This window comes from Cibotium barometz, chromosome 66 (assembly GCF_041138505.1).
Source record: "Cibotium barometz isolate CiBa-2024 chromosome 66, ASM4113850v1, whole genome shotgun sequence".
Classification (NCBI taxonomy): Eukaryota; Viridiplantae; Streptophyta; class Polypodiopsida; order Cyatheales; family Cibotiaceae; genus Cibotium; species Cibotium barometz.
Window position 1 is genome coordinate 6,902,700 of NC_141111.1, and position 12,475 is coordinate 6,915,174.

General features: G+C 46.0%; 1 protein-coding gene and 1 long non-coding RNA gene across 2 annotated transcripts; one reads left to right on the forward strand and one right to left on the reverse strand.

Moving 5' to 3' along the window:
- Nucleotides 1-753: 753 nt before the first annotated feature.
- LOC147602704 (uncharacterized) lies at nucleotides 754-6,888 on the forward strand. The gene is made up of 3 exons (XR_015265759.1): nucleotides 754-897; nucleotides 5,974-6,051; nucleotides 6,150-6,888. It is a non-coding gene; the product is annotated as an uncharacterized LOC147602704 (long non-coding RNA).
- Nucleotides 6,889-6,995: 107 nt separating this feature from the next.
- LOC147602705 (BES1/BZR1 homolog protein 3-like) lies at nucleotides 6,996-8,877 on the reverse strand. The gene is made up of 2 exons (XM_086797676.1): nucleotides 8,407-8,877; nucleotides 6,996-8,249 (listed from the first exon to the last, which is right to left on the reverse strand). Exons 1-2 carry the CDS (start codon nucleotides 8,620-8,622, stop codon nucleotides 7,338-7,340), a joined length of 1,128 nt encoding a protein of 375 aa, XP_086653802.1. The 5' UTR covers nucleotides 8,623-8,877; the 3' UTR covers nucleotides 6,996-7,337.
- Between the last annotated feature and the right edge of the window lie 3,598 nt (nucleotides 8,878-12,475).

The following is a 12,475-nucleotide window of genomic DNA, read 5'->3' on the forward strand; positions in this document are numbered from 1 at the left end:
TTGCAGGCTGGCTATGCAATCTGAGTTGGATTCCATCGAGCATAATGGGACTTGGACTTTGGTGCCTCATTTGAAGAAGCGAAAGATTATTGGTATTCATTGGGTCTTCAAGACCAAGTACTGTTCCAATGGTACTCTCGACAAGCACAAGGCCAGATTGGTGGCCAAAGGCTACTCTCATCGTCATGGAGTAGATTTTGATGAGACTTTCGCCCCAACTACTTCGATGACTACTATCAAGACTATGTTGGCGTCATTGATAGCATGTATTTCAGCGTAATGGGTCATCCGAAGAAGCAAAAGATTATTGGTGTTCATTGGGTCTTCAAGACCAAGTTCTGTTCCAATGGTACTCTCGACAAGCACAAGGCCAAATTGGTGGCCAAAGGCTACTCTCATCGTCATGGAGTAGATTTTGATGAGACTTTCGCCCCAACTACTTCGATGACTACTATCAAAACTATGTTGGCGTCATTGATAGCATGGCATGTATTTCAGCGTAATGGGTCATCCGAAGAAGCAAAAGATTATTGGTGTTCATTGGGTCTTCAAGACCAAGTTCTGTTCCGATGGTACTCTTGACAAGCACAAGGCCAAATTGGTGGCCAAAGACCAAGTTCTGTTCCGATGGTACTCTTGACAAGCAAAAGGCCAGATTGGTGGCCAAAGGCCAGATTGGTGGTGGCCAAAGGCTACCAAAGTTCTGTTCCGATGGTACTCTTGACAAGCACAAGGCCAGATTGGTGGCCAAAGGCTACTCTCAGCGTCATGGAGTGGATTTTGATGAGACTTTCGCCCTGACTGCACAGATGACTACTACCAAGGCAGTGTTGGTTCTTGCAGGACATCTTCGATGGCCTGTATTTCAAATGGATGTGAAATCTGCTTTTCTTAATGGTGAGTTCACAGAGAAGGTATATGTGGAGCAACCTCCCAGCTTTGTTGTCTCTGGACAGGAGGATGAGGTCTATCGACTCAAGAAGGCTTTGTATGGTCTGACGTAGGCTCTGCGGGCTTGGTACTAGCGGATTGATGCATATCTTTTGAAGCTTGGTCTCTCTCGGGATCACACAGTGTTTGTGTTCGTGCTTTTATAGATGCTTTTGCACATGAGTTTGAGATGACTAGTCTGGGCTTGCTTCATTATTTCTTGGGCTTCAAGATTTGGTAGACCTCGAGGGGTATTTACTTCTCTTAGTAGAAGTATTGTAGGACTATCCTTGCTCGTTTTCAGATGTTGGACTGCTGGCCTATTTCTTCTCCTATGGATCCTCATGATAAGCTGGTGCTTCATGATGATTCTCCGCTTTGTGGTGATGCGAACCAGTATAGGATTCTAGTCGGGTCTCTAGTGTGGATTTACGTATTCTCGGCTAGATATTTGTTTCACCGTGAGTCTTTTGAGTGGCTTCTCTGTGTGAAAACAGTATTTTTCCCAGCCCTAAAAAGGGGACTTTTCTCGGTATTTTTTATTTTATTTGGGGTTTTTTGTCTTTGCTGCTGGCCGACAGCCTTTAGGCTGACTGACCAGCACTCCCCCTTGGTATATATAGCATTGCCTCATCATTCACTTGATTGTACCACTTCATTGCACATATCCAGTACCATATGTTACTGCTGCTGCTGCTTCTGTCGGGCTCTACACAACATCGCTCCATCATCCTCGCCTGACATTCAGCACATCAGCGTTTCTCATCTGGCCACTACACGGGACAGCAGCCCACTCTCAGCTACAGGCCACACCGTGGGACAGCAGCCCTCTCTGCTACCTTCAGCATTTACATCAGCACTGACATCAGCATTCATCATCAGCGTTTTATATCAGAGCTTACATCAGGCTTTACATCTGCATTTACATCAGCCTACATTCAGCACTTACATCAGGCTTTACATCAGCATTTACATCAGCCTTGTCACCAGAGCTTACACCCTTCAGGTACACAGCACCCTTGTCACCAGAGCTTGCACCACGGTCCACCACCACTCAAGACGGCAGCCCTCTCTTCTCTTCATCTACCACCTCAGGTACAACAGCACCCTTGTCACCAGAGCCTGATCACCTCATCTTTCGCTGCCACTACCACCTCGGAGTGCCTCTGCATCCACCGACGCGAGCCTTCGACACCAACCACCTCTCAGAGTGCTTTGCCTCACATCGACGCGAGCCTTCGTGACCGACCGTGCTTCAACTCCGACATCCTCTCTGTTTCTACACTGGTCTTTCTACTAAGAGTCACCTCACATCTGAGGGCTCTTATACATATGTTCACTCACCATTATATATAGACTCACTCACATATTTCATGCTGTGTTGTTTTTCTCTGATCTCTCATACATCTGGTCCTTTTGTCCTTTTGCCCTCACATGGTATCAGAGCTTTCGTGAGCAAAGGGATTGAAGACCTCAAGAGCACACAGCATGGATCGTCTACCCGCACTCCCGGAGGACCAATTTCTCTCACCAGAAGTTGTTTCTCCAAACTCTGATTTGGATCACACGAAATGGGACTTCTTACTCAATGGAGAGCCCCGTTCAAGATATTTCTTTGGGAGACGATCGACCCATGTACATCCACTCATCTTCACCACCTTTACCATCACGATCGCCCTCTCTGACTGTATCAGATTTTGTTTCCAAAGGGGGATACATTCCTTCTGCCAGTGTGTCAGTGTGGGACCCTGGCATCCATCATCTTCTCTCATGGTCCCCTTTTTGGCTTGAGAGGGGGTGTGTGAAAATAGTATTTTCCCAGCCCTAAAAAGAGTATTTTTCGGGGTATTTTTGGTTTTATTTGGGGTTTTTTGTCTTTGCTGCTGGCCGACAACCTGTAGGCTGACCAACCGGCAATGCCTCATCATTCACTTGATTGTACCACTTCATTGCACATATCCGGTACCATATGTTGCGCTTCTGCCGAGCTCTACACAACATCGCTTCATCATCCTCGCTTGACATTCAGCACATCAGCGTTTCTCATCTGGCCACCACAAGGGACAGCAACCCACTCTCTGCTACAGGCCACACCGTGGGACAGCAGCCCTCTCTGCTACCTTCAGCGTTTACATCAGCAATGACATCAGCGTTTATCATCAGCATTTTATATCAGCGCTTACATCAAGCTTTACATCTGCATTTACATCAGCCTGCATTCAGCGTTTACATCAGTTTACATCAGCCTATCATCAGCCTATCATCGGCGCTTACATCAGGGTTTTACATCTGCGTTTACATCAGTGCTTACATCAGCACATCAGCATTTTCTCCACAGCTCATGGGACAGCAGCCCCCTTGCTATACATAGAGCACTTAAGCGTTTTTGCCTCAGCTCTCACCATCGGGACAGCAGCCCACTCTCTGCTACATCATACCATCAGGACGGCAGCCCACTCTGTGCTTATTTTCATCATTGACACCCTTCAGGTACGCAGCACCCGTGTCACCAGAGCTTGCACCACTCGGGACGGCAACCCTCTCTACTCCTTTCCACCTCAGGTACGCAGCACCTATGTCACCAGAGCTTGCACCACTCGGGATGGCAGCCCTCTCTGCTCCTCACCACCCCTCACGTACGCAGCACCCTTGTCACCAGAGCCTACACCCTTCAGGTACCCAACACCCTTGTCACCAAAGCCTACACCCTTCAGGTACCCAGCACCCTTGTCACTAGAGCCTGCATCACCACCACTCGGGACGGCAGCCCTCTCTGCTCTTCATTTACCACCTCAGGTACAGCAACACCCTTGTCACTAGAGCCTGCATCACCTCATCTTCCGCTGCCACTACCACCTCAGAGTGCCTCTGCACCCACTGATGCAAGCCTTCAACACCGACCACCTCACGGAATGCTTTGCCTCACATTGACGCGAGCCTTCGTCACCGACCGTGCTTCAGCTCCGACATCCTCTCTACTTCTGCACTAGTCTTTCTACTCAGAGTCACCTCACATCAGAGGGCTCTTGTGCATATGTTCACTCACTATTATATATAGACTCACTCACATATTTCATGCTGTGTTGTTTTGCTCTAATCTCCCGTACATCTGGTCCTTTCGTCATTTCACCCTCACATTCTCTTCTAAGCCTAAGCAGTGACATTGACTGCCTATTGATCATATGCTTAGGTATCTCCGTGGTACTATGGATCATGGCATCTTCACAGCAATGGAGGTGATCTTGTTGTGGCTACTCCAATTCTAATTGGGCTAGTGATTTGGACACTCACCGTTCTACAACTGGCTGTTTGTTCACTCTTGGATCAAATAAGAAGCAACCTATTGTTGCTTTATCTTCTAGTGAGGCGGAGTATCGAGCACCGTGTTTTGTTGCTTGTGAGGCTACTTGGCTTCAGAGATTGCTTACAGAGTTGGGCTCTCCTTAGAAGGGTCCTACTTTACTTTGGTGTGATAATCAGAGCTACACTGCTATTGCGAAGAGCCTTGTGTTTCATGCTCGAAGACACATTGAGATTCAGTATCACTATGTTCATGAGAGGGTTCTTGCTAGAGATCTTCACGTGGAGTATTGTCCTACCAAGGACAACCCCATAGACATCTTAAATAAGGCGCTTCCTCAGAGTTCGATAGCTACTCACTTACCTCTCCTTGGTGCTTGTTCTACACCCAGACCCAAGTCCTGAGAGGGGGTGTCCTGAGAGGGGGTGTTAGAATTTTCATGATCCTAGTCCGGGTGGACACCTTTTTCAGCTTTGTGTCTGGGCGACACCTGTCCTTTTTCAGGAATTTTGAGTTGGGTGCCAAACCATGTCATGTGGGCACTCCTTTTAGAGTTGGGCAATGGCAGGCACCTATTTATAGGGCTGCCCCCCTCTCTTTCATTCATTCATTTCTTGCATGTGGCCTTCACTTACTGTGACATCCCTCACCTTGCTCAAACCTTGTAGCTTTCTTTTGAGTTCTAGTGCAAAGCTTCATCGCCATCATCGTGTTCTCTCTCTCTCTCTCTCTCTGTTTTTTTATGACCTTTGCCTTCAGTTCCTCTGTTACAGCAGGATTCAAGTTTGCCACAGGGGCACAGTCTTGAGCCTGATCTTTATGTTTATCTCGAATAGCCTCAGCATCAACACCCACTGATTGGGGAACCATAGGACCAGACTAAGGATATCCTAATACACTCGAAGAAGAGGGCAGCATCATGGACATCGGTGGGCAAGGTGCAAGGTGTTTGCACATTAAATACCCCAGAAGGAAGAGGACCAAGCAATGGAGCAGGCATAGAAGCTGGTATGGGTGGAGGGGCTGGACCAAACCTAGGGGGGAGGGTATCCTCTTACCTATCTAGATGGCATGTGAGGTGGACCGTGGAGGACTACAAGGCAGCCACTCCATCTTCCCCAACCAAGCCCACTTTCAACCTTCATCTATGAAAGCTGACCTCCTGCTCTTATCCACCTTCAAAGCCAAGATGCTGGTTTGCAAGATAGTTGGCAGCAAATCCGCAAGAGTACAGATTGGGACCTCCTGCAAGCCACTTTGGTTGGCGAAGGACACCAAGGTTAAGTTCAACTCAGCAGCCCATGATGGAAAGTTTTGCTGCAGAGCCCCATCACATTATATGCAGTACATATGCATATTTCACTCGATGGCACCACAGCTTCTTGCCCGACTCTCGTTGGCAGTTGTACCTAGCTTTGTGGCCACAGTACCGCATGAATATTACATACATTTTCAACATTCATACGATAGACCTGGACATGTCTACTTGCATAGATATAACATTCTCAACACCCATATGATGCATTTGGATGTGTCTACGTGCTTACATAATACATACATTTTGGACGCTGCCTTTAAAGGTGGACTTGGACATGTCTATTTGCATACATAATGCATACATTCTTGACACCCATAAGGTGGACATTAGCATTGACATGAGCATTCCTTTAGTCATAGACCTCGATGCACTTTCAAGGATGAACCCCTTGCCTCTCACTTTAGCTCACTTGAACTTGTTTCAGTACTCGAGCAGCATATGGGAGTCGTAGATGGTATGATGATGGCAAGAGTAATGGCATAAGAACATACCAAAGGAAAAGGTAAGCTTTTGTCTGGTAATCACTCTTCCAAATGTGCTATAGGATATATGGTTTATCAGACACCCATCACATTGAGCAATGTATTTGTTTCATCGCAGTGAGGATATGGGTGGAAGAAAAGGGTCCAGAGATCTGAAGAAGAAAGAGGGACAGGGCAGTGATTGTCACATCGACACTCTGAAGGCGAGGGTGAAAAGACAACAGCAACAACAGCAGCAAGAAAGCCTGGATTGCAAGAGGCTTCAAAGGGAGATCAATTCAGATCATCAATTTGACAAACTTTGTTGCAACGTTAAGGAACTTGTCCACTGCTTTGCCATTCTCTGAGCCCTCTTTGTGGTAGATTGCACCCATCGCAGGGTCACAAAGGGTGATGAAACAGAGCTTTCACGTGCAGCACAAATTGGTCCACATAATTGATGAAGCAGAAGACTCTTAAGAGTAGAGGCAGGCCCTACGAGCCCAAGAGTTGGCTATCTGATACCATGTAAGGATTATTTCATTCAAGTAGCTATACTACGAGTTTTGAAAAAAGGCACCCATCTAGCTTTGCTAACATTGGCTGACAGAACATCCATCATATGATCCATGTGATGGCTCCAAAATGCCAAGCTGGGTGAAACACATAGGATCCATACGGGAAAACTGAAGAGCAAGGAATGGAACTTCATCACCCTTGGAGATAAGATCCGTAAGGAAACACCAAAGAGCAAGGAATGGGACCTGAACCCAAGATCCCTTGGTTAGAAGCCCAATAGGTAAACTGCAATGCCGGCATTAGAAAGAGCCAGTGCCTGTGTGCATCATGTGCAGATATAGACATTACCACTTTGCTTTACACATGGAAAATATGGGGAAAATTAGTGACAGTAGAACTAAACACAAGAATACTTAAATTGCATCAGAAAAATTAACTGGGCTTCGGACCAGGAAACAACATGGAAAAAAAAAAGTGTGGTCAAAGTACAACTTTATTGCAGAGAACTGTGCATTGAGTGAGGACAACCTTAGCCACTTGGTGGTATCATGATGTGTTCAGTAAAAGTATCATGCCCATGAGAGACATTGTTAAGAGGAGAGTCCTTACACTAAGTACAGCATTTACAATGTTTGGCTACAGCAATTCCACATATGAGGAGGAGCAATAGACAAAACACAACTGATCAGAGCTTTCATGTGCACATTGATGCATCAATATATACCATAAGGCTTGTCTTGGCATCAGGAATGCCATGCCTTGTGGGTCTTAAGTGTTAGGAGAAGGAGAAGACTTCATGTCAGAAATCTCATGATGATCTGGAGGAGCAACCAAGAGTGAGCTCAAGATCTTCTGGACCAATTTCCAGGCATTCCTCATGGATGTACTCACCCTCCCATGCTATGACAGGTTGCGGATAGCAAGTTGAAGACTCAGGGTTAGAGTGAACACTCACAACTTCCTTTTGACCAGCATCTTGGAGAAGATCGGCACCACCAGTACCTACTTCTGTGCAGACACTGGCTCCAGGAGAGACAGAAAGCGATGAGACAAATGGGTATCCGGGTCCCCACATGGAGAAGTGAGCTTCACTAGGTGATGGCAGGGTGGAGGAAGAGGATGCCCATCGCCCTACCCGCGTTCCAACGGCAGGGGCAGGTAACGGCGGAGGGTGAGATGACGGTGCAGGCGATGTAGAAGAGGGGGAAGGAGAAGGAGATGTACCATTGCAGCCATTGCCATATTGTAGCATGATCTCACCCCCCCTGTCAGCAGAGTCTGGATGTGCAGAGCTGCAAGCTTGGCCTAACTCTGGGGGAATTGAGCAAAGCAGAGGCGGCGGTAGAGATGAAGCCACTGTGGAAAAGTGTGGGTTCTGTGACCACGCGTTAAGCAGGGCGGTGGTGGCACAGTCCGGCACCGAAACATTGGCTTTGGGGACATGGTGGTGATGGTAATTGTCCCATTCTGGCTTCACTCTAGGGGTCCTGGCAGTAGGAGAGCTCAAGGGAGGGGTGACAGGGGCACTGTAAGAACCTCCATATCTGAATGGTTTGCATGCAGAGGAGAGGCCGTTGAGCCATGGGATGAGAGAGGGGCCTTCTGCTGGGCCCACAGGGCTTGGGCAGGCCGAGGAGGTGGGGCTCGGGTACGCAGAGGAAGCTGGGCTCATAAAGGGGGAAGGATAAGCTTCTGGAGTTCTCTCTGGGGGCTTTGTTCCCTGCAATGACAAAACAAGCAGGGCATCATTCTTCATGGCCACAATGGCTTCATTTGCAGAGCGTCGTCCTCAAGACCCAAAATGGCGTCACATTTTACATGGCATCGCAGCTAAAAAGGCGTCATTTTCCAAGGCAGAAGAGGGGCATAGAACTTACCTTTCTGTATGTAAGGCCGTCTTCTTCGACCTCCCAGCCAGCTTCGTCGCAGAGGGCCTTCAGCACCTCGTTGTTGTCGCAGTGCTTGGGCAGCTTGTAATTGCCGTACAATCGAAGGCCTGCATAGATCTTGGCGGCTACGGCTCGCCTGCGGCGCTCGCGCCGCTTGTTATTCTCTCGCTCTTTCCAAGTGGGCAAACGCGCGCCAGAGGTCATGGCTATGACGGAGCCGAAGCACACAGCTCAGCTCAGCTCAAGTCAACCACCTAGAAAGAAGATGAAGGAAAACTATCGAACCATTAGTACTACAGCAAGCTTCGCAGCAGAAAGAGAGGCGTGTGGTGGGCAGGCCGAGGAACGTTTCAGCCTTCCAATACGAAAGCGAGACGAGAGGGGCAGTGCGGAAGGCGCGAACTCCTGCCGTCACACGCTGGGGTCTGCTCCCCAGCACGTGTGTGGAGCACGAGCTTTTTACAGCGCTACAGTCCACTACTCATGAAAATTGAGAAAATTGAGAAAACATATAATTCGATTCTCATAATTGAGTTTGAGCCTTCTTGTTTGTGATTGAAGTAACTCGGCTTTGTAGACAAGGTGTGCTTGTGTGTGCCTGGTGAAAGATGTGTATGCCTTCTCTTCTTCTTTGTTGCATGCATGCTTAGGCATTATGTGGGTGAGTGATGGTGTTGATACATGTCCTCTTCTCCTTCTCTTGTCTACTCTCTCATGTTCTCACTCATTGTGGCATCGAAGTACAAGGATTGAGCTTTCCATAGCTCTCTCTCTCTCTCTTTGCTCCCCACCCATTTGCAAAACATCTTTGATGCTTAAAAGGATTTCAGCAACTGTGATATAAAGCATCATTAGATTACACTTTATACTTAAAAGGATTACAATAATTGTGATAGCATCACCAGTATGACTATTGGATTCTTGTCTTGTTGTGGATTCCGGATCTACACTTCAATGACCTTTGGATGAACATTAGCATACATTTGAATTTGCTAATGAAGATAATTGGTGAATGGCTCTACGAGGATGAGCATTTTTTGAGCAAAATTCTCTGAGCATCCAAGAGGATGAAATTATCCATTAAGAACCGTCTTTCTTGTTTATTTCTCAAAGAAATATACATAATGCATGTTTGTAAGACCCCTGCTTTCTTTATTCTATCAATATATGCATCATGCTATGTTTTATGTGAAGCAATTTGATTGAGGAGAATTTTTGTGGACATGGGTGTGGTGCTCAAGAGCTTGAGTTATGTGACAATCAAAGTTACATGACAATTGTGAAGTGAGTACAGTGTTAAGCTCATATAAAGAACATGATGAGATACATTATTACTTTGTGTGGGGAATTGGTCTTAGATGGAGAGGCGTAACTTGTCTACCACCCTCGGCAATGGAGAATTCGTGTGGATATCTTCACACACAAGCTCTTCGAAGCGACATCTACACACGAAATGGCATCGGAGGGACACATAAGAAAGTCAAATGGCTCCCTTTGCCAAATTACATGGGGTTGGAGAGGAGGGGGGGAAAGGGAATTGGGGGGGAGGGGGATGGTTGGGTTGCATAGCACAAGGGTCTCTAACTAATTACATATGATTAGTAGGTCATTAAAGAAAAAATAATGGTTCCCTAAATTAATCGTTAAGAAGAGTAAGGAGGCCAATAAGAGAATGGCATGTAGTCGCTCGAGCATCTTTCCCTCCCCACCAACCCCTGCATGCAACTTTCAAGGAAAAAAACTAGCACCACTTCTCTTAATTTTCTAGTTTTTGTGCAAAATGTGAAGCGTGGATATTTTGCTTGGGGAGCTTGTAGTTGTCGCACATCTTTCTTTCCTCCTCCTTTTGGTATGGCCTCTTTCCTGTTGAGAAAACGTGGTGCTCATGCTAGATCAAGTGTGTGGAGGTGAGAGACTCACAAAATACAAGAAAACTATCTTGCTTATTAAGTTGTTTATGAATACAACTAGGCCTTGCTCAATACAAAATGCCTCCTAGCTCCACCTTTAAATAGATGAGCTAGTGGACCTTAAGTCCATTCACACTCACACCCTTCTCTTCCCCTTCTACATAACCTTAGTCTCTTAATACCCCCCCTCAATACCAACTATGAAAGAATGGAATAGGTGGTATTGGACATAGGATGCCTTTATAACATTAGGCGTATATTATAAATTTTTGGTTTTTTCTTCTTCATAAATCAGCCCATTACTCTCTAATAACCCCGTTCAATACCCAATGTCAAAGGAAAACACCCAAATCAAGAAGTTCTCGGGAGAGGGCTTCCACACTTGGCAAGTCCTTGTCAAATACAAGATGATGTCCAAAGGCTTTTGGCCATTCATCTCTGGCACTAAGGTTATTGATCGAACAAAGGCTGAAGATATTGAAGATGATGAGAGGGCACAAGCCATCATCATGCTTCATCTTGATGAGGCTCTCATTCACCATGTGGACCAGCTTCCGACTGCAAAGGAGAAATGGGATGAGCTTGATAAGCTCTATGGAGCTCGTGGTAAGACTTCCAAGATCTCACTCAAAATTGAATTTTTCAGCTTGGAACTCAAAGAGGGAGATGGCATTGGAGCCTTCATCTCTCACTTGAAGGGCCTTATGGCTCAACTTGCATCAGTGAATGCGAGAATGGATGAAGATGATGGAGTGGCTATTTTGCTAAAAGCAGTCAAGAAGGTGTACCCCACCTTAGCCACCACCCTGAAGAACATACCTAATCCCACCCTCGAAGGAGTCATCCAATCTTGTCTTGATGAAGAAAAGAGGCCAAAGGGAGGAGCTGAATCTTCAAATGCAACCACTTCATCGACTATCGAACAAGCTTTGTCACATCAAGTGGTCAAAGTAAGATGTGCCCATTGCAAAAAGGTGGGTCATTTGGCAAGTAATTGTTGGATCAAATATCCCAACAAAATGAAATGTAACAAATGTAAACAAACGGTACATTTCATATCTAAATGTCCTAACAAAGAGTCAGAGGCAAACTTTGTATCAGCCTCTACCTCTGCTGAGAAATTATTTTAAATCTCAATGTAATCACACCTATATTCCAAACCTTGTACCAACTCGGCTACTCAAGGTAGAAAACTTTACTCAAACAATGTGGACTTCCTTTATGGTGGTCTTTATCTTTTTGCCTTAGATTGCTATGCCCTTGTTGCCCTGTTTTTATAAATAGTAACCCATGAGTGTAGTGTGAGAGGATCGAACCTAGCCTTGAAATTTGAAAGCACTATCCTCTATGGTGTTCTTTTATATGCCCCCGTGCTTCCACCCCTATACCTGTGAGCCCAAGCTTGTTTTTTGGCGGGCACCCTTGCCCTTCAAAATTGAAGAGCAAGGTTGTTCTTTTATATGCCCCCATGCTTCCACCCTAAACTTGTGAGCTTGATTTTTTATGGGCACCCTTGTCCTTCAAAATTGAAGGGTTTGGTGAAATATAGCAAGTTTTTTTACACAGTCGCAAGCTTGGAGATTTCCCACAATCATTTTACATAAAGCACACTGCTCAATACAAAAAAATGGCTTCAAGATGTTGTCGTGCGTTTTGGAGTAATGTTAACCAATGTGGTTAACATATCCCCCTCCCTAATCATGGTTCCGTCCTCTCAAAATCGATAGTGAAGCTATGTGGTGGGAGGCTAGTGGTAGAAGTGTTGAAGTTCCAGTAGAAGTCGAAGCGAGACTTCATGTACTAGGTGGTTTGATGAAAGGCTTTGTAAGATGTCCAGAAGGCTGTCTCGAACATATCTTCAAATCTGAGCATGCACCAGCCTTGTGTACTACACGCACTTATAGTAGTCGAGTATTTGGCGAAGAGTTAGATCCTTATTGATGTCCAGAAGGCTGTCTTGAACATATCTTCAATTATGAGCATGCACCCTCCTTGCATCCATTGGACTCACTTATAGTAGCCGAGTATTTGGTGAAGAGTTGGACCCTTATTGATCTTAAAGGCCATGCCATGTTGACCTTCATCAAATGCATGCCAATTAAGGAACTTCACAAAAAGGATAATGATGAGCCTGAAAAAGCAGATGG

Bases quoted from the DNA above. Each gene is read 5' to 3' on its own strand.
- LOC147602705 (XM_086797676.1), bottom strand. From the start codon at position 8,622: ATGACCTCTGGCGCGCGTTTGCCCACTTGGAAAGAGCGAGAGAATAAC. The intron at 8,250-8,406 runs GTAAGTTCTATG...TTGTCATTGCAG, and splicing joins ACGGCCTTACATACAGAAAG to GGAACAAAGCCCCCAGAGAG.